The 21,173-nt window shown below is 43.5% G+C and overlaps 1 protein-coding gene and 5 long non-coding RNA genes across 16 annotated transcripts in view; 3 read left to right on the top strand and 3 right to left on the bottom strand.

Moving 5' to 3' along the window:
- The window catches only part of LOC127465553 (RNA-binding protein FUS-like), a gene marked incomplete at its 3' end in the record, with an annotated part of 30,403 nt that extends 9,407 nt beyond the window's left edge, over positions 1-20,996 (bottom strand). The window contains 9 exon segments of the mRNA XM_051776057.1: positions 776-882; positions 2,161-2,193; positions 4,530-4,564; positions 10,503-10,680; positions 14,108-14,268; positions 15,680-15,821; positions 15,901-16,055; positions 16,153-16,177; positions 20,875-20,996. Of these exon segments, the coding sequence (XP_051632017.1) occupies positions 776-882; positions 2,161-2,193; positions 4,530-4,564; positions 10,503-10,680; positions 14,108-14,268; positions 15,680-15,821; positions 15,901-16,055; positions 16,153-16,177; positions 20,875-20,887 (849 nt within the window).
- Positions 4,920-9,851, bottom strand: LOC127465543 (uncharacterized). 10 transcript variants are annotated; one of them, XR_007902258.1, is made up of 10 exons: positions 9,140-9,851; positions 8,700-8,813; positions 8,426-8,516; positions 8,222-8,346; positions 8,019-8,181; positions 7,949-7,979; positions 7,781-7,801; positions 7,593-7,613; positions 7,484-7,552; positions 4,920-7,322 (listed from the first exon to the last, which is right to left on the bottom strand). It is a non-coding gene; the product is annotated as an uncharacterized LOC127465543 (long non-coding RNA). The 10 variants fall into 10 exon arrangements; XR_007902250.1 differs by lacking the exon at positions 7,781-7,801 and having other exon boundaries at positions 7,484-7,564; positions 7,604-7,673; positions 7,802-7,979; XR_007902252.1 differs by lacking the exon at positions 7,781-7,801 and having other exon boundaries at positions 4,920-7,279; positions 7,484-7,564; positions 7,604-7,673; positions 7,802-7,979.
- On the bottom strand, positions 10,691-12,150 carry LOC127465547 (uncharacterized). The gene is made up of 3 exons (XR_007902261.1): positions 11,834-12,150; positions 11,419-11,473; positions 10,691-11,197 (listed from the first exon to the last, which is right to left on the bottom strand). It is a non-coding gene; the product is annotated as an uncharacterized LOC127465547 (long non-coding RNA).
- Positions 11,047-11,369, top strand: LOC127465550 (uncharacterized). The gene is made up of 3 exons (XR_007902265.1): positions 11,047-11,082; positions 11,143-11,242; positions 11,324-11,369. It is a non-coding gene; the product is annotated as an uncharacterized LOC127465550 (long non-coding RNA).
- On the top strand, positions 14,838-15,596 carry LOC127465548 (uncharacterized). 2 transcript variants are annotated; one of them, XR_007902262.1, is made up of 3 exons: positions 14,838-14,898; positions 15,048-15,206; positions 15,558-15,596. It is a non-coding gene; the product is annotated as an uncharacterized LOC127465548 (long non-coding RNA). The 2 variants fall into 2 exon arrangements; XR_007902263.1 differs by lacking the exon at positions 15,558-15,596 and adding an exon at positions 15,387-15,488.
- LOC127465549 (uncharacterized) lies at positions 16,514-18,459 on the top strand. Its single transcript, XR_007902264.1, has 3 exons — positions 16,514-16,594; positions 16,785-16,941; positions 18,336-18,459. It is a non-coding gene; the product is annotated as an uncharacterized LOC127465549 (long non-coding RNA).
- Positions 20,997-21,173: the final 177 nt, after the last annotated feature.

Here is a 21,173-nt window from a genome sequence, read left to right as displayed (position 1 = left end):
AAACACACACTAAGAACATGTGGTGACACAGCAGGGACCCAGAACACACCAAGGACTCAAACACACACCAAGCACACGCGGTGACACACCAAGGACATGTGGTGACACACCAAGGACTCAAACACACACTAAGAACATGTGGTGACACACCAAGGACCCAGAACACCCCAGGGCCACTGGAACCCCCCAAAGCCACGTGCTAACACACCAAGCACACGCGGTGACACGCCAGGGACCCTGAACATGCCAAGCACAGGCGGTGACACACCAAGGACATGTGGTGACACACCAAGGACCCAGAACACGCCAAGGACTCAAACACACACTAAGAACACGCGGTGACACACCAAGGACCCCGAACACGCCAAGCACACGCGGTGACACACCAAGGACCCAGAACACCCCAGGGCCACAGGAACCCCCCAAAGCCACGTGCTAACACGCCAAGCACACGCGGTGACACACCAAGGACCCTGAACACACCAAGCACAGGCGGTGACACACCAAGGACATGTGGTGACACACCAAGGACCCCGAACACGCCAAGCACACGCGGTGACACACCAAGGACCCAGAACACGCCAAGGACTCAAACACACACCAAGGACATGTGGTGACACACCAAGGACTCAGAACACGCCAAGCACACGCGGTGACACGCCAAGGACCCAGAACACCCCAGGGCCACTGGAACCCCCCAAAGCCACGTGCTAACACGCCAAGCACAGGCGGTGACACGCCAGGGACCCCGAACACGCCAAGGGCACGCGTGTACCTTGATGATGCCGATCTGTTTGAAGTAGTCGGCCACGGACTCGATGGTGACGTTCTCGCCCAGCCCCTGCACGAAGATCGTGTTGTTGTCCGAGTTGTCCTGCTCGCCTGGGGGGGTTAATTAAGTCCTTAATTAGCGCTAATTAATGCTAATTAACCCTCTCAATGGTCTCACCCCCCCGGTGTGGCCTCATTATCATCCTCCCCCCCTTCTTTATCCTAATTATTCACCCTTAATTACTCCCCCTGATTTCTCACTCCTGTTATTTATTTTTAATTACTAGACTTAATTACTGCCCTGTTTAATCTTAATTAGCCCCCTACTTAATCCTCATCTTGACTAGGCCAATTAATTCTTATTGATCCCTTAATTAACACTAAATTACTGGTTCATTTAATTCTTATTAATCCCTTAATTAACATTAAATTACTGGTTCAGATGATCCTTATTAACATCTTTAATCAACACCAAATTATCAGACTAATTATTACTTATTAACCACTTATCCAACACCAAATTATCACCCAAATTGATCTTTATTAACCTTTTGGCTAACACTAAATTATCAGCCCAATTAATCCTTATTAACCCCTTCAATTAACACTAAATTAACACCCAAATTGATCTTAATTAACCCCTTAATTACCACTAAATTATCAGCCCAATTGATCCTCATTAATGACTTCAATCAATATTAAAATATCATCCCCGTTAATCCTTATTAACACCTTTAATTAGCACTGAATTATCAGCCCAATTAATCTTTATTATCCCCCTAATGAACACTAAATTTTCAGTCCAATTGACCCTTATTAACACCTTTAATTACCACTAAATTATCAACCAAATTAACCCTTATTAACATCTTTAATTAACACCAAATTAACACCCAAATTTATCCTTATTAACCCCCTTAATTAACACCAAATTATCAGCCCAATGGACCTTTAATAACCCCTTTAATTAACACCAAATTATCAACCCAATTAACCAATAAAATCCCTTTATAGCCCAATTAATCCCTATGAATCCCTCAATTAACCATCCAATTAACCAATGAAACCCCTTCAACCCAATTAATCTTCTAATTAACACTAAATTAGCAGTTTAATTAATCACTAAAAGCAATTTATAGCCCAATTAATCCCTAATTAACCTCCGTTAGCCCCAATATTCCCCATTAATTCCTTAATTAACCCTCATATCTTAATTAACCTCATTAATCCCATTACCCCAATCAAGCCACAATTAACACCCCTCAGCTCCCAACACCCTCCTTCCCTTAATTACCTCTAATTAAGCCCCCAATTAACCCCTAATTAACCCTTTGAAACCCCCCCCCCCCGACCCCCTTAATTAGCCCCTAATTACCCCCCCTTAATTACCGGGGTCATGGCGCGGTCCCTGGTCCCGGGGGCCTTTTCAGCACATGCAAAAACAATTAATTATGTTAATGAGGGGGCGGGGAGGGGGCGTGGCCACCGCAAGCCCCTCCCGCCCACCCGGACCCACCAAATTGGGCAGAAAAAGCCTTTTTTGTGCCCTCCCCCGGCCCCGTTTTGGGGTCAAAACCCTCGATTTTGGGGTCAAACCCCTCATTTTGGGGTCAAACCCCATTTTTTGGGGTCAAAATCCCCCATTTTGGGGTCAAACCTTTCGATTTTGGGGTCAGAACCCCTCAATTTTGGGGTCAAACCCCTCGATTTTGGGGCCAAAACCCCCCTTTTTGGGTTAAACCCCATTTTTGGGGGTCAAAATCCTCCATTTTGGGGTCTAAACCCTCCATTTTAGGGTCAAACCTTTCAATTTGAGGTCATAACCCCTTTATTTTGGGGTCAGAACCCCTCAATTTTGGGGTCAAACCCCTCAATTTTGGGGTCAAACCCCTCGATTTTGGGGCCAAAACCCCCCTTTTTGTGTTAAACCCCATTTTTGGGGGTCAAAATCCTCCATTTTGGGGTCTAAACCCTCCATTTTAGGGTCAAACCTTTCAATTTGAGGTCATAACCCCTCAATTTTGGGGTCAGAACCCCTCCATTTTGGGGTCAAACCCCTCCATTTTGGGGTCTAAACCCTCCATTTTGGGGTCAAACCCCTCGATTTTGGGGTCAAAACGCCCCATTTTGGGATCACAACCCCAGATTTTGGTGTCACAACCCCAGATTTTGGGGTCAAACCCCTTGATTTTGGGTTCTAAACCCTCCATTTTGGGGTCAAACCCCCCATTTTAGGGTTGAAGTTCACATTTTGGGGACAAACCCCTTAAGATGTCGGGGTCACAACCCCATATTTTGGGGTCACAACTCCATATTTTGGGGTAAAAAACCTTCATTTAGGAGTTAATCCCCCCATTTTGGGGTTACAAACCCTTATTTTGGGGTCAAACCCCATATTTTTGGGGTCAAACCCCCTTATTTTGGGTCAAACCCCTTATTTTGGGTTCAAACCCCCCAATTTTGGGGTCACAACCTCAAATTTTGGGGTCACAACCTCAAATTTTGGGGTCAAACCCCCTCATTTTGGGATCAAACCCCATATTTTTGGGGTCAAACCCCCTTATTTTGGGGTCAACCCCCCACATTTTAGGGTAAAAACCTTCCATTTTGGGCTCAAAACCCCCATTTTGGGGTCAACCCCCTCCATTTTGGGGTCACAACCTCAAATTTTGGGGTCAACCCCCACATTTTTGGCTCAAAACCCCCCATTTTGGGGTCACAAACCCTTATTTTGGGGTCAAACCCCCTTATTTTGGGCTCAAACCCCACATTTTGGGGCCCCAACCCCATATTTTTGGGGTCAAACCCCCTTATTTTGGGGTCAAACCTCTTATTTTGGGCTCAAACCCCACATTTTTGGGCTCAAACCCCCCATTTTTGGGCTCAACCCCCTTTTTTTGGGGTCCCCCGTGCCCATCTCCCCCTCAGAACACTCATTTTTGGGTCTTTTTTCCAGCTCTTCCCCCCTTTTGGAGGCTCCTTGGAGATTCCGAGGCCGCTTTTTTGACTCTTCCAGCCCCTTTTTCACCCTTTTTCTCCTCAAATTCCTCCTCCGACCACGCTTTTAAATCACATTTTCCATTTTTTTAAACCACCAGCAGCAAATCCCTGGAACGAAACCTTGGGAATTCCGGGCAAAACCAGCATTTTTTTGGGTTTTTTTGTGTCATTTTTTTCTGGGTGCTTTGGGTCCACTGCACGACACCCCCATTTTTTGGGGAGAAAACCTCCAATTTCACCATTTTTTTCCTCCACACCGACCTCAGGTCACCGGCACCTCCTTCCTCTTTATTTTTTTTTCCGTGTTTTTCCCCCAAAAAAACCTTTTTTTTTTTTTTCCACCGAAACCTCTCAAGAATTTTTTTTTCCACCAACATGCACCTTTTTTTTGTGTCTTTTTAACCAAAACCCACCTTTTTTCACCCGCCCCACCCCCCAAAACCCACCTTTTTTTTTCCACCATCCGTTCCAACCTCTAATTTTCATTTTTTTCCCTCAAATTTCTCCTTTTTCCCCTCATTTTTTTTACCTTTAATTCCCTTTTCAACCCCCCCCCCCAAAAAAAAAACCACCATAAATCCATTTTTTTCCTCCGCTCCGGCTCCGTTTCGGGGGCTTTTCACCCCAAAAAGGCCCCGAGGCTGTTCCAAAAAAAAAGGTTAAAAATAAAAAAACCAACATTTCCTCCTTTTTTTGCCTCTTTTTTGCCTGTATTTTGTGTTTTTTTGGGTTCAAATGCTGAACTCTTTGGGACTTACCACCGAATTTATTGAAGCCACCACGCTCACCACCGCTGAGGAGATAAATTAGAAGATAAATCAGGTTTTTTTTTTTTGTTTTTTGGAGCCCCCTGCCTTTAAAAAAAAAAACCAAAAAACCACCTTTTCTGACAGCACCAAACGCTGGGTTTGGGGGAAAAAAACCCCAATTTGGGGCTTTTTTTGGGGGGGTTGTCCTTTCGCCGGCGACGTTTCCTCTCGGCTCCAGCAGCAAAAAAGGGGGCTCAAAATTCCCCAAAAAACCCCCAAGTTTGGCTTTTTTGGGGCTCTTTTTTGGGGTTTTTTTTAACCCCCCCGGGTGGGTTCTGAGCTGCCCCTCCCCCCTCCTGCTTCCTCCACTTTTTTGGGGTTTTTTGGAACAATTAAAACTCTTTTTTTCCTATTTTTTTGGACATTTTTTCCCATTTTTTTGGACATTTTTTCCCATTTTTTTGGACATTTTTTCCTATTTTTTAGGACATTTTTTCCTATTTTTTTGGACATTTTTTCCCATTTTTTTTGACATTTTTTCCTATTTTTTTTGACATTTTTTCCTCTTTTTTTTGGCTTTTTTTTTCTATTTTTTCAGCAATTTTTTGCCCCTTTCTTTGATTTTTTTTTTTTAAATTTTCGGGCAATTTTTTGGGCTTTTTTTGCCTCTTTGTCTTAATTTTATTTTGGGATTTTTGGGGCCTTTTTTTGTCCTTCTTACTTGATTTTTTTTTTAATTTTTTGGGCTCTTTTGCCCTTTTTTTTATTTTTGGCTTTTCTTGCTGCTTTTTCTTTTTTGCCTTTTTTTTTTATTTTGGACTTTTTTGCCCCCTCCTTTTTTTTTTCTGATTTTTTGGACTTTTTTTGCCCTTTTTTTGATGTTTTTTGGGGGGGCATTTCACTTTAATTTTTTTGATTTCTTTTTTCTGATTTTTTTGGCATTTTTGTCCTTTTTTTTGGCATTTCTTCTATCTTTAGAATTTTTTATATTTTTTTGGGTAATTTTCCCTTTTTTTTAAATGTTTTTTTTCTGATTTTTTGGGCATTTTTTTGCCCCGTTTTTTCTTCTTTTTTTTTTTTGATTTTTGGGGCATTTTTTCTTGTTTTTTGATTTTTTTTGGCCTTTCTGTGCCCTTTTTCTTGATTTTTGAGCTTTATTGGTACATTTTTCTTGACTTTTTCTTTGATTTTTTGGGCTTTTTTTTGCCCCTTTTTCTTGATTTGTTTTTTACTTTATTGGGCATTTTTTTGCCATTTTTCTTGATTTTTTAAAAATTTTTTGGGCATTTTTACCCCTTTTTTCTTGATTTTTTTGGGCCTTTTTTTGCCCCTTTTTCTTGATTTTTTGGCATTTTTTTTGCCCTTTTTCTTGATTTTTTTTAAAATTTTTTGGGCATTTTTACCCCCTTTTCCTTGATTTTTTGGGCCTTTTTTTGCCCCTTTTTCCAAATTTTTTGGGCCTTTTTTTGCCCCTTTTTTGTGATTTTTTAAAAAGTTTTTTGGCATTTTTGCCCCTTTTCCTTGATTTTTTGGGGCCTTTTTTTGCCCCTTTTTCTTAATTTTTTTTTTTATTTTTTGGGCATTTTTGCCCCTTTTTCTTCATCTTTTGGGCCTTTTTTTGCCCCTTTTTCTTGATTTTTTTCTTGATTTTTTGGGCCTTTTTTGCCCCTTTTTCTTGATTTTTTGGCATTTTCTTTGCCCTTTTTCTTGATTCTTTGGGCCTTTTTTTGCCCCTTTTTCTTGATTTTTTTTTCTTATTTTTAGGCCTTTTTTTGCCCCTTTTTCTTGATTTTTTCCTTGATTTTTTAAGCCTTTTTTTACCCCTTTTTCTCAATTTTTTTTTTAATTTTTTGCCCTTATTTTACCCCTTTTTCCTAATTTTTTTTTGAATTTTTCCCCTTTTTTTACCCACTTTTCCCCAATATTTTCTTTCCTGCCTTCCCCTCCGTATTTTTTACCCCTTTCCTGCCTTTTTTCAACCCAAAACTCCCGGGGCTTGCCAAAGTTTTTTCAACACCTGCAGCACAAAAGGCAGAATTCGTTAAAAGCACAACACAACTCCCCCCTCTCCCCCCCATACTCACCTCCAAACTGCCCCAAAAAGCAGCTTTTTCCCCCCAAAAATCCGAATTCTCGAGGCTTTCACTCACACACACAAACCCAAACCACAATATTCTCATTTTTCCACCATTTCTGCACCGTTTTCCACCATTCTTTGACCATTTTTAACCAATAAACCCATTTTTTTGGTGATTTTAAGCACCCAGGACACGCCATTTTTGACTCCAGGTTGCCCAAAGCGGCGCCTTTTGGCCCCAAAACCGACACCACCCATTTTTGGGGGGTTTTATTTTCTTTCTGCAGTGACCTCAAAATGCACCTTTCGGCCTCTTTTTTGGGGTTTTTTTTTGGCCTTTTGTTTCCTGCCGGGACCAGAGGCTGGAGGGGACCTTTGGCACCTTTAAATCACTTTATTTTTCCTTTAAATTTCTTATTTTCAATCATTTCTTTCCATTTTAACCCTTTCAATCATTTAAGGATTTCCACTCTGTTTTTACCTCAGTGGTTTTTTTACCAAAATACCTTTTTTTTTAACCTAAAACCCACTTTTTTTCACCCAAATACCTTTTTTTTAACCTAAAAACCACTTTTTTTTCCAAAATACCTTTTTTTTAACCTAAAAACCACTTTTTTTTTACCAAAATACCTTTTTTTTAACCTAAAAACCACTTTTTTCACCCAAATACCTTTTTTTTAACCTAAAAACCACTTTTTTTTAATCCAAAATACCTTTTTTTTAACCTAAAACCCACTTTTTTTTACCAAAATACCTTTTTTTTAACCTAAAAACCACTTTTTTTTTACCAAAATACCTTTTTTTTAACCTAAAAACCACCTTTTTTTACCCAAATACTTTTTTTAACCTAAAAACCACTTTTTTTCACCCAAATACTTTTTTTAACCTAAAAACCACTTTTTTTCACCCAAATACCTTTTTTTTAACCTAAAAACCACTTTTTTTACCCAAATACCTTTTTTTTAACCTAAAAACCACTTTTTTTTCCAAAATACCTTTTTTTAACCTAAAAACCACTTTTTTTCACCCAAATACCTTTTTTTAACCTGAAAACCACTTTTTTTAATCCAAAATACCTTTTTTTTTAACCTAAAAACCACTTTTTTTTCCAAAATACCTTTTTTTTAACCTAAAACCCACTTTTTTTCTTACCCAAATACCTTTTTTTTAACCTAAAACCCACTTTTTTTTTTTACCAAAATACCTTTTTTTTAACCTAAAAACCACTTTTTTTTACCCAAATACCTTTTTTTTAACCTAAAAACCACTTTTTTTCACCAAAATACCTTTTTTTTAACCTAAAAACCACCTTTTTTCACCCAAATACCTTTTTTTTTAACCTAAAAACCACCTTTTTTTTACCCAAATACCTTTTTTTTAACCTAAAAACCACTTTTTTTCACCCAAATACTTTTTTTAACCTAAAAACCACTTTTTTTCACCCAAATACCTTTTTTTTAACCTAAAAACCACTTTTTTTTCCAAAATACCTTTTTTTTAACCTAAAAACCACTTTTTTTTTACCAAAATACCTTTTTTTTAACCTAAAAACCACTTTTTTTCACCCAAATACCTTTTTTTAACCTAAAAACCACTTTTTTCACCCAAATACCTTTTTTTTAACCTAAAAACCACCTTTTTTCACCCAAATACCTTTTTTTTTAACCTAAAAACCACCTTTTTTTTACCCAAATACCTTTTTTTTAACCTAAAAACCACTTTTTTTCACCCAAATACCTTTTTTTTAACCTAAAAACCACTTTTTACCCAAATACCTTTTTTTTAACCTAAAAACCACTTTTTTTTCCAAAATACCTTTTTTTTTAACCTAAAAACCACTTTTTTTTTACCCAAATACCTTTTTTTTAACCTAAAAACCACTTTTTTTTACCCAAATACCTTTTTTTTTACCCAAATACCTTTTTTTTAACCTAAAAACCACTTTTCACCCAAATACCTTTTTTTTTAACCTAAAAACCACTTTTTTTTTCACCCAAATACCTTTTTTTTAACCTAAAAACCACTTTTTTTTTACCAAAATACCTTTTTTTTAACCTAAAAACCACTTTTTTTTACCCAAATACCTTTTTTTACCAGAACACCTCTTTCTTTTAACTAAAATCCATCTTTTTTTTCTTTACCCAAAAACCTTTGTTTTTATCTAAAAACCAATGTTCTTTTTACCCAAATTCATCTTTTTTTCACCTAAAAACCACCTTTTTTTTCCCTAAAAACCCCCTTTTTTTAACCTAAAAACCACAGGTTTTTTCACCTAAAAACCAACGATTTTTTTTTGCTTAAATACCTTTTTTTTTGACTAAAAATCAAGGATTTTTTACCCAAATATCACCTTTTTTTTAACCTAAAAAACCAGGATTTTTTACCCAAAAACCACCTTTTTTTTTTTAATCTAAAAACCACCTTTTTTTACCTCAAAACCACCATTTCTTTCACCCAAATACCTTTCTCTTTGACCTAAAATCCAGGTTTTTACCCAAACACTTTTTTTACCTAAAAACCAATGTATTTTTTACCCAAATACCTTTTTTTTTACCTAAAAACCAAAGTTTTTTTTTACCCAAATACCTTTTTTTTCCCACCTAAAAATCAAGGTTGTTACTCAAATATCACCTTTTATTTTTTTTACCTAAAAACCACCATTTTTTCACCTAAAATCCACCTTTTTTTTAATCCAAATACCTTTCTTTTTACCTAAAAACCACCATTTTTTTACTAAAAAACCACCTTTTTTTCCTTTACCAAAAAACCAGCTTTTTTATTCAAAACCCAATTTTTTCTTTACCAAGAAACCAATTTTTTCTTCAGCTAAAATCCCTTTTTTTACTAAAAAACCACCTTTTTTTTTACAAAAAAACCCATTTTGACCAAAAAACCACTTTTTTAACCGAAAAACCCATTTTTTCTTTACCCAAGAACCAATTTTTTTTACCCAAAACCTAATTTTTTTCTTTAACCAAAACCCAATTTTTTTTTACCAAAACCCAATTTTTTTCTTTAACCAAAAAGCAATTTTTTCTTTAATCAAAAACTTGTACTAAAAAACCATTTTTTACCCCAAAACCCAAATTTTTCCTTACCCAAAAACCACCTCTTTTTTTTTTACTAAAAAACCATTTCTTCTTTCCCCCAAAAACCTTTTTTTTTTTATTAAAAAAACCACCTTTTTTTTTACCAAAACCCCATTTTTTTCTTTAACCAAAACCCGATATTTTTCTTAACCAAAAACCCAATTTTTTTCTCTACCAAAACCCAATTTTTTTCTTTACCAAAACCCAATTTTTTTCTTTAACCCAAAATCAATATTTTTAACTCAAAAACCAATTTTTTCTTTACCCGAAACCCAAGTTTTTCCTTACCCGAAACCCACTTTTTTTCTTTAACCAAGAACCAATATTTTTCTTTAACCAAAAACCAATTTTTTTCTTTAACCAAAACCTTCTACTAAAAATCCATTTTTTACCAAAAAACCACTTTTTTCCCCTCAAAACCCAATTTTTTCCTTACCCAAAAACCAATTTTTTCCTTACCCAACAACCTCTTTTTCTTCATCCAAAAACCATTTTTCTTTCCCCAAAAAACCCATTTTTTTCCTTACCCAAAAACCTCTTTTCCTTCACCCAAAAACCATTTTTCTTCACCCAAAAACCAATTCCTTCCATACCCAAAAAACCCCTTTCCTCCTTACCCAAAACCCTCTTTCTTTCTCCTCCAAAACCCCCATTTTTCTCCCCCCAAAAACCCCCATTTCTTCCCCCAAACCCCCTTTTTTCCCCCCCTTTTTCCCCCCCTAATTTTTGGGTGCCCCTCCAGCCCCTCCCCCCCCTCCCCCGGGGCCGTTTTTGGGGTCCCCCCTCCCCCTGTTTTGGGGGTTCCCCGGTACCTACCCCAGGTTGGCTCCTCGGCCGCCGCGGCCGCCTCGGCCCCCTCGCTCGTAGCCGCCCCGGCCGTAGCCGCCGCGGCCGCGGCTGCGCTCCGCCTGCCCCCCGCCGCCGCCGCCGTAGCCCCCCGGCTCCTGGTAGCCCCCCGAGCTCAGCGACGCCTGCTCCTGCCCGTAGCTGTTGGCTGCGGAGACAGAAACCGGCTCAGAACCTCCACAATTGGGGCTTTCGACCCAAATCGGGGGGTTTCGACCCAAATCGGGGGGTTTCGACCCAAATCGGGGCGTTTCAACCCAAATTGCGGCATTTTCGACCCAAATCGGGGGGTTTCCACCCAAATCGGGGGGGTTTGACCCAAATCGGGGGGTTTCGACCCAAATCGCGGCGTTTTTGACCCAAATCGGAGCGTTTCCACCCAAACTGAGGTATTTTGACCCAAATCGGGGGGTTTTGACCCAAATCACGGCATTTTGACCCCAATTGAGGTGTTTTGACCCAAATCGCAGCATTTTTGACCCAAATCGGGGGGTTTCCACCCAAATCGGGGGGGTTTGACCCAAATCGGGGGGTTTTGACCCAAATCGGGGTGTTTTGACCCAAATCGGGGCGTTTCGACCCAAATTGGGGCATTTTGACCCAAATCGAGGTGTTTTGACCCAAATTGGGGTGTTTTGACTCAAATCAGGGGGTTTCGACCCAAACTGGGACGTTTTGACCCAAATCGGGGCATTTTGACCCAAATTGAGGTATTTTGACCCAAATCACGGCATTTTCGACCCAAATTGCGGCGTTTCAACCCAAATCAGGGCATTTCGACCCAAATTGAGGTATTTTGACCCAAATCGGGGCGTTTTGACCCAAACAGGGACATTTTGACCTAAATTGGCGCGTTTCAACCCAAATCGCAGCATTTCAACACAACTCGGGGTGTTTTGACCCAAATTGGGGCGTTTTGACCCAAATTGGGACATTTTTACCTAAATTGGGGCATTTTGATCCAAATCAGGGCATTTTCGTCCAAACTGGGACATTTTGACCCAGATCAGGACATTTTGACCCAAATCAGGGCATTTTGACCCAGATCACAGCATTTTGACCCAAATCAGAGTGTTTTGACCCAAATCACACCATTGTGACCCAAATCGCAGCATTTTGACCCAAACTGAGGTATTTTGACCCAAATCAGGGCACTTTGACCCAAATCACAGCATTTCGACCCAAATCAGGGCATTTCGACCCAAATAGGGACATTTTCACCCAAATCAGGGCACTTTGACCCAAATTGGGACATTTTGACCCAAATTGTGGCATTTTCACCCAAATAGGGACATTTTGACCCAAATCAGGGCACTTTGACCCAAATTGGGGCATTTTCACCCAAATCAGGGCATTTTCACCCAAATTGGGGCGTTTTGACCCAAATCTGGCTGATTTTGACCCAAACTGGGGCCGTCCTGCCCCAACTCCCCCTTATTCTGCCCCAAAACGACATTTATAACCCAAAACCGGGCAGTTCAACCCAAACTGGGAGGGGGTTGTAGGACGACTGTTCCTATTGACTGTACCCACGTTCCAGACCCCAAATCAGGCTGATTTCACCCCAAAACGACCCCAAACCCCCCAAACGACCCCAAATCCGGGTGATTTCACCCCAAAAGGACTCACAGGCGCCGGAGCTGTCCTGGCCCTGCTGGCTGTAGCTGGGAGGGGGTTGTAGGACGACTGTTCCTATTGACTGTACCCCCATATGGGAGACCCCAAACCCCTTAAATTCCCCTAAAATAACCCCAAATCCCCCAAAATGACCCCAAACCCCCCAAAATGACCCCAAAATCCCCCAAAATGACCCCAAAAGGACTCACAGGCGCCGGAGCTGTCCTGGCCCTGCTGGCTGTAGCTGGGAGGGGGGTTGTAGGACGACTGTTCCTATTGACTGTACCCACGTTCCAGACCCCAAATCAGGCTGATTTCACCCCAAAATGACCCCAAATCCCCCCAAAATGACCCCAAAAGGACTCACAGGCCCCGGAGCTGTCCTGGCCCTGCTGGCTGTAGCTGGGAGGGGGGTTGTAGGACGACTGTTCCTACTGACTGTACCCCCATATTGGAGACCCCAAACCCCTTAAATTCCCCCAAAATGACCCCAAATCCCCCAAAATCCCCCCAAAATGACCCCAAAGTGACTCACAGGCGCCAGAGCTGTCCTGGCCCTGCTGGCTGTAGCTGGGAGGGGGGTTGTAGGACAACTGTTCCTATTGACTGCACCCCCCTGTTACAGACCCCAAACCCCTTAAATTCCCCCAAAATGACCCCAAATCCCCAAAATGACCCCAAATCCCCCAAAATGACCCCAAATCCCTCAAAACAACCCCAAAGTGACTCACACACCCCCCGGAGCTGTCCTGGCCCTGCTGGCTGTAGCTGGGAGGGGGGTTGTAGGACGACTGTTCCTATTGACTGTACCCCCCTGTTACAGACCCCAAACCCCTTAAATTCCCCCAAATGACCCCAAACCCCCCAAAATGACCCCAAACCCCCCAAAATGACCCCAAAATCCCCCAAAATGACCCCAAAAGGACTCACAGGCGCCGGAGCTGTCCTGGCCCTGCTGGCTGTAGCTGGGAGGGGGGTTGTAGGACGACTGTTCCTATTGACTGTACCCACGTTCCAGACCCCAAATCAGGCTGATTTCACCCCAAAATGACCCCAAATCCCCCCAAAATGACCCCAAAAGGACTCACAGGCCCCGGAGCTGTCCTGGCCCTGCTGGCTGTAGCTGGGAGGGGGGTTGTAGGACGACTGTTCCTACTGACTGTACCCCCATCCCACGACCCCAAAATGACCCCAAATCCCCCAAAATGACCCCAAATCCCCCAAAATGACCCCAAATCCCTCAAAACAACCCCAAAGTGACTCACACCCCCCGGAGCTGTCCTGGCCCTGCTGGCTGTAGCTGGGAGGGGGGTTGTAGGACGACTGTTCCTATTGACTGTACCCCCATCCCACGACCCCAAAATGACCCCAAATCCCCCAAAATGACCCCAAATCCCCCAAAATGACCCCAAATGACCCCAAATCCTCCCAAATGACCCCAAATCCGGGTGATTTCACCCCAAAAGGACTCACACACCCCCCGGAGCTGTCCTGGCCCTGCTGGCTGTAGCTGGGAGGGGGGTTGTAGGACGACTGTTCCTATTGACTGTACCCCCATCCCACGACCCCAAAATGACCCCAAATCCCCCAAAATGACCCCAAATCCCCCAAAACGACCCCAAAAGGACTCACACCCCCCGGAGCTGTCCTGGCCCTGCTGGCTGTAGCTGGGAGGGGGGTTGTAGGACGACTGTTCCTATTGACTGTACCCACGTTCCAGACCCCAAATCAGGCTGATTTCACCCCAAAATGACCCCAAATCCCCCCAAAATGACCCCAAAAGGACTCACAGGCGCCGGAGCTGTCCTGGCCCTGCTGGCTGTAGCTGGGAGGGGGGTTGTAGGACGACTGTTCCTACTGACTGTACCCTCATATTACAGACCCCAAACCCCTTCAATTCCCCCAAAATGACCCCAAATCCCCCAAAATCCCCCCAAAATGACCCCAAAAGGACTCACAGGCGCCGGAGCTGTACTGGCCCTGCTGGCTGTAGCTGGGAGGGGGGTTGTAGGACGACTGTTGGCTGTAGCTCTGCTGGCCCCCGCTGTAGCCCTGCTGTTGGCTGTACCCCCCGCTCGGGGGTTGCCCGTAGCTCGAGCTCCCGGAGCCGCTGCCGTAGCTGCAAAAAAAACCACCCCAAAAAGTCACCAAAACCGCCCCTTTTACCCCCAAAACTCATTAATCACCCCTCAACAATCCATCATTAATTAGCAGTTAATTAGCAGAGAAATCATAACAAATCACACCACCATGAACTTTCTCTTTTTATTGGTTTTTTATCTTTTAATTTTATTTAAGGGGGTTTTTTTGGGTGCTTTTTAATTATCAAACCGGCCCTAACGAACCCCCAATAAATATATTTGAGAGGAAAATGTTATTTTGGGGTTATTTGCCCCAATCCCACCTTCTGAAGGCAGTGGGAGGTTGGGAATATTTAGGGTAGGACGAGGCCTGGCCGGAGGAGCTCTGGGAGCTCTGCCCCGTCCCACACCCCCAAAATCCCACAAATCCTCCCTAAATCCCTCAGAATCCCCCAAAATCCCACAATTCCCCCAAAATCCCCCAATCTCACCTTCCAGAGGCCGAGGAGGCAGCGGGAGGTTGGGAATAGCCCGGGTAGGACGAGGCCTGGCCAGAAGAGCTCTGGGAGCTCTGCCCCATCCCACATCCCCAAAACACCCCAAAAACCCCACAAATCCCCCCAAAATCCCCCAATCTCACCTTCCAGAGGCCGAGGAGGCGGCGGGAGGTTGGGAGTACCCCGGGTAGGACGAGGCCTGGCCGTAGGAGCTCTGGGAGCTCTGCCCCGTCCCACATCCCCAAAACACCCCAAAAACCCCACAAATCTCCCCAAAATCCCCCAATCTCACCTTCCAGAGGCCGAGGATGCAGCGGGAGGCTGGGAGTACCCCGGGTAGGACGAGGCCTGGCCGTAGGAGCTCTGGGAGCTCTGCCCCGTCCCGTATCCCAAAAACACCCCAAAAACCCCACAAATCTCCCCAAAATCCCCCAAAATCCCCAGAACTCATTTTCCAGAGGCCGAGGAGGCGGCGGGAGGTTGGGAGTACCCCGGGTAGGACGAGGCCTGGCCGTAGGAGCTCTGGGAGCTCTGCCCTGTCCCATATCCCAAAACCTCCATCCCAGAGCCCCAAAACACCCCCAAATTCCCCCAAAATCCCCCAAATCTCCCCAAAATCCCCCAATCTCACCTTCCAGAGGCCGAGGAGGCAGCGGGAGGCTGGGAGTAGCCCGGGTAGGACGAGGCCTGGCCGTAGGAGCTCTGGGAGCTCTGCCCCGTCCCGTATCCCCAAAACCCCCCCAAAACCCCCTCTAAACCCCCCTAAAATCCCACAAATCCCCCCAAAATCCCCCAATCTCACCTTCCAGAGGCCGAGGAGGCAGCGGGAGGTTGGGAATACCCCGGGTAGGACGAGGCCTGGCCGTAGGAGCTCTGCCCCGTCCCACATGCCCAAAACACCCCCAAAATCCCACAATTTCCCCCAAATCCCCCCAAAATTGCCCAATCTCACCTTCCAGAGGCCGAGGAGGCGGCGGGAGGTTGGGAATAGCCCGGGTAGGACGAGGCCTGGCCGTAGGAGCTCTGGGAGCTCTGCCCCGTCCCGTATCCCCCCCCGCTGCCGTAGGGCTGCGGGGCCGACTGGGTGTTGTAACCTGGGGGGGGTAAATCGGGGTGAGATCTCCCGGATTTGGGTTTTTTGGGGGTGGTTTTTGGGGTTTCAGGGGTCCGTACTGCTCTGGCTCTGGCTGTAGGAGGAGCTGTAGCTGTTCTGGCCGTAGCCCGAGGTGTCTGTGGACTGCGAGTAGCCCGAGTAGCCCTGCTGCGAGTAGGGCTGGCTGCTCTGCTGCGAGTAGCCCTGGCTCGGGGGAGCGGGGTAGGCGCCGTAGCTGGGGGGGAAAAAACAGCAAAATTGGGTGAGTTTGGGGGGAAAAAGGGGGAATTCCCACTGGGAATGGGGGGGGGGGAGGAGAGAGGGGGCGGTACCTTTGCGTGGCGGTCTGGCTGTAATCTGGGGAGAAAGGAGAGAAATCGGGTTAAAAATTCAAATTAAAGAGGATAAAAATACCTCTGAAATTAGGCATTAATAAGTACATTTGTGTTAAAAACACTACTTTTAATGTGGGCCAAAAATGATAATAAATAGTGCATTAAAAGTCACATTTCGGTGTAAAAATAATATCCCCAGAATTAAATATTAAGGAGTACATTTGTGTTATAGGGTCTGGCTGTAATCTGGGGAGAAAGGAGAGAAATCGGGTTAAAAAATGGAATTAAAAAGGGTAAAAATACCCCCAGAATTAAATATTAATGAGTACATTTGTGTTATAGGGTCTGCCTGTAATCTGGGGAGAAAGGAGAGAAATTAGATTAAAAATTGGAATTAAAAAGGGTAAAAATACCCCCAAAATTAAATATTAACGGGAGGGTTTGTGTTATACTGTCTAGCTATATACATATATATATATATATATATATATATATATATATATATATATATATATATATATATATATATATATATATATAAAACTGGGGGTGAGAAATGAGAGAAATCAGATTAAAAATTAAAATTAACCAGTTCAAAAATACCCCCAGAATTAAATATTAATAGGTAGGTTTGTGTTATAGAGTCTAGCTCTACATATATGTATATATATATATATATATATGCGTGTATATATATATACAATCTGAGGGGGAGAAATAAGAGAAATCAGATTAAAAAGTGGAATTAAAAAGGGTAAAAATACCCCCAGAATTAAATATTAATGAGTACATTTGTGTTATAGGGTCTGGCTGTAATCTGGGGGAGAAAGGAGAGAAATTGGGTTAAAAATTGGAATTTAAAAGGGTAAAAATAACTCTGAAATTAGGCATTAATAAGTACATTTGTGTTAAAAACACTATTTTTAATACGGGCCAAAAATAATAAAAAATAGTGCATTAAAAGTCACATTTCAGTGTAAAAATAATATCCCCAAAATTAAATATTAAGGAGTACATTTGTGTTATAGGGTCTGGCTGTAATCTGGGGAGAAAGGAGAGAAATCAGGTTAAAAAATGGAATTAAAAAGGGTAAAAATAGCTCTGAAATTAAATATTAATAGGTAGGTTTGTGTTATAAAGTCTGATTCTATATATATGTATGCATATATATATATATATATATATTTATATAAAATATGGGGGGAAAAAGGAGAGAAATCGGGTTAAAAATTGGAATTAAAAAGGGTAAAAATACCCCCAGAATTAAATATTAATGAGTACATTTGTGTTATAGGGTCTGGCTGTAATCTGGGGGAGAAAGGAGAGAAATTGGGTTAAAAAATGGAATTAAAAAGGGTAAAAATACCCCCAGAATTAAATATTAATAAGTACATTTGTGTTATAGGATCTGGCTGTAATCTGGGGGGAGAAATAATAAAAATTAGACTAAAAACTAAAATTAACCAATGTGAAAATACCCCCAGAATTAAATATTAATGAGTACATTTGTGTTGTAGAACCTGGCTGTAATCTGAAGGAGAAAGGAGAGAAATCGGGTTAAAAAATGGAATTAAAAAGGGTAAAAATAGCTCTGAAATTAAATGTTAATAGGTAGGTTTGTGTTATAAAGTCTGATTCTATATATATGTATGCATATATATATATATATATTTATATATATATATATAATAAATATGGGGGGAAAAAGGAAAGAAATTGGGTTAAAAAGTGGAATTAAAAAGGGTAAAAATAGCTCTGAAATTAAATATTAATAGGTAGGTTTGTGTTATAAAGTCTGATTCTATATATATGTATGCATATATATATATATATATATTTATATAAAATATGGGGGGAAAAAGGAGAGAAATCGGGTTAAAAATTGGAATTAAAAAAGGGTAAAAATACCCCCAGAATTAAATATTAATGAGTACATTTGTGTTATAGGGTCTGGCTGTAATCTGGGGGAGAAAGGAGAGAAATTGGGTTAAAAATTGGAATTAAAAAGGGTAAAAATACCCCTAAAATTAAATATTAATGGATGGGTTTATGTTATAAGGTCTGGCTCTATATATAGGTACGTATATTTATATGTATAGTGTGGGGGTAGAAATAGAGAAATCAGATTAAAAATTGGAATTAAAAAGGGTAAAAACACCCCCAGAATTAAATATTAATAGGGAGGTTTGTGTTACAGGGTCTGGTTGTGATCTGGGGGGGAGAAATAATAGAAATTAAATTAAAAATCAGAATTAAAAAGTGTGAAAATACCCCCAGAACTAACCATTAATAAACAGGTTTATGTTATAGAATTTACCTTTACTCTGGAGGAAAAACAATAATAAATGTTGTATTAAAAGTACCATTAAAGACATATATTTCGTTATTGGAATTAAATATTAACGTGTGTTTGTGTTGTATATGCTGCCTGTAATTCAGGAAACGATAAAGTAATTGGAATTATTTATGGAATTAAATGATTTTAGGGCAGAAATTGTGAAGCCAAGACACAAATTGAGGGAATTTGGGTGTTTTATCCACTCCAAAGCCACAAATGGCTCTTTCTGAGCAAATTTTCCCGCCAAAAGAAAAAAAAATTAAACACAAATTTAAAGTTTCACTCGCCAGAAAAAAAAAGGAGAAAGTAAAGGCAAATTTAATTATTTAAATGCATAAATGAAAGTGACCGTTTTAATTCCCCCCTCAGGCTTTGCATAACAATAGGAGAGAATAAACGCCCCTATTTAATAAGGAATAAATCTCTAAGAAAAGCACACAGGGGGCTCAAATCCGACCGTTTATATGTTAAAAAAACCGAATAATCATAAAACCATTTATTTAGATATGAAATAAAAAAAAGGAGAAGTTAAAATTGCCCTCAGGTACCACACAACAAAAAGGGGGTGTGGAAGCACGTGGTTCTAAGAGCAAACACACCCTAAAAAAAGCGAAGAAAACCACCACGTTTAATAATTTTTTTAACGTAAATAAAAAGGATATAAACTTAAAAAAAATAAAGTATTTGGAGGTTACACGAAAACGAACGTTCAGATTCCCCACAGGCTTTCGCGCGACAAAAAGGGGGCCTAAGCTCCGGTATTTACCCTCACACGCCCCCAGAAAACGACACAAACGAAACAATAAACGAGGGAACAGAACTGTAAAGCCGTAAATCGGGTAAAAAAATATAAATTTCCCCTCAGAAATCCACAACAAAAGCGAGGTCCGATCTCCCCCCTCACGGCACCCCCCCCAACATGGCGGCTCTTTCCCGCCTCGCAGCGCGGGTTTGTATGAAAGAAACCGCCAAGATCAAGGATCTTTTACCCCAAATTTTACGTTTTTAGGAGAAACGCGGCGGCGGGGGGGGGGGGGGGAGGGGGGGAGGGTTATTACTTTAAATCTTTTCTTTTTGATTTAATTGATTTAACGGGGCGAGGCGGAGGAGGGGGAAAAAAGGACCCGGATGTGTCACTGCGGCAGCGGCGCCGCGCACGCGCCGGCGCGCACAAAATGGCGGCGGTGGCGCAGCGGCAAAACCACAAAATGGCGGCCGCCGGGGGGGGCGAGGTGGGGGGGAGAAAGAGCCCCGAATCCCCCAAAATCACCCCCCGGACCTCCCGAATCCCTTCAAAAAAATTAAGGTTCTTTTGTGTTAAAATCGCGCGTTTGGGGGTTACTCGGGTGTCATTCTCCCCCTCGCCGGTGAGGGCGCGGAGCATCCCGGGGCGCGGCGCTTTGTTCGGCGCCGCCCGCCGGGGGTTTTTTTTTAAGCGACAAAACCACGACGCTTTAAACGAAAAAGGCGAAAACGGGGCGGTTTGGGCTTAAAACAACCGGCGAGAAACGTCGAGGCGAGGGAACAGTAAAGAAGCGTTAAAAGAAAAGGGGGAAACGAGTTGGAATTAGGGAACGAGGGCGAGGCGTGGCGGAAACGGGGCGGCATCAAATCACAGCCACCCTCAGCAACGCTAACAACGAAAAAATTCACAATTAAACAACCGCTAAACGACAACAATCAGCGGGAGATTAAGCTTTTAAAAGGCCGTCAATTAAAGGAAAAGCATTCACGAAGCGGCTTTAAGCGCGGGGGCCTCCGGAATATCCTCCCACGCCCGCCCCTCAGGGGTTAAAACCCTCATCCCCTCACGTCTTATCGGGGGGGGGGTCTCCGGAGCCCCCCTAAAAACCCTTCGTGGGCCCAATATGGGCTAAAAGGGGCGATCTGCGACCCCCCCGCCATGGCGTGAGGGGATGGGGGGGGGGTCTGCGAGGTGAAGGGGGGTCCTGAGGTGAGGGGGAAAAACCTGCGGGGCTATTCTTGAGGGGCGAGGGGGGATCTGGAGGGGGAAACCTGCGAGTCCCCGCGGGGTGAAGGGGGTGGGCTGTGACCCATTCCCTGAGGTAAAGGCGAGAGGGGGGAACGTCTCCGAGTCCCCACGGGGTGAAGGGGGTGTCTGTGACCCACTCCCTGAGGTAAAGGCGGGATCTGCGAGACCCCGCGGGGTGAAGGGGGTGTCTGTGACCCACTCCCTGAGGTAAAGGCGGGAGGGGGGAACGTCTGCGAGTCCCCGCGGGGTGAAGGGGGTGCTCTGTGACCCTTCCCCCCGAGGTGAGGAGGGGTCCCTGCTTGCCCCCCACCCACCCCACACCCCCGTCCCCGCGGGTTCCTCCTCTCCTCCCCTCTCCTGCCCTGCCCTCCCGCGGCGGTGCCGGTACCGTTGGAGGCCATGGCGGTGCCGCTCCCGCTTCCACGTGGCGCCCGCACTGCGCCCCCCGCGCGCGCGGCCGCCCCTTTTATGGGCTCGGGGGGCGGGGCCGGCGCGCCCCACCCACCGTGAGGGGGGGATGTGCCTTCCCCCCCCGCCTCGAAACGTGCGGGTGGTACCGCCCGGGGGAAAAGGGGGCGGGGCCGGCGCGGGAAAGGGGCGGGGCCGGGGCGGGGGGTGGTGGGAGGGGCAGGGTGGCGCCCCCTGGCGGGGACCCCATAGAGACCCTATAGAGATCCTATAGAGCCC

The sequence above is a fragment of the Manacus candei genome, unplaced genomic scaffold (genome assembly GCF_025592945.1).
Source record: "Manacus candei isolate 608988 ecotype Guabito, Panama unplaced genomic scaffold, ASM2559294v1 h1tg000426l, whole genome shotgun sequence".
Classification (NCBI taxonomy): Eukaryota; Metazoa; Chordata; class Aves; order Passeriformes; family Pipridae; genus Manacus; species Manacus candei.
This window is presented reverse-complemented; position numbering and strand designations above follow the sequence as displayed.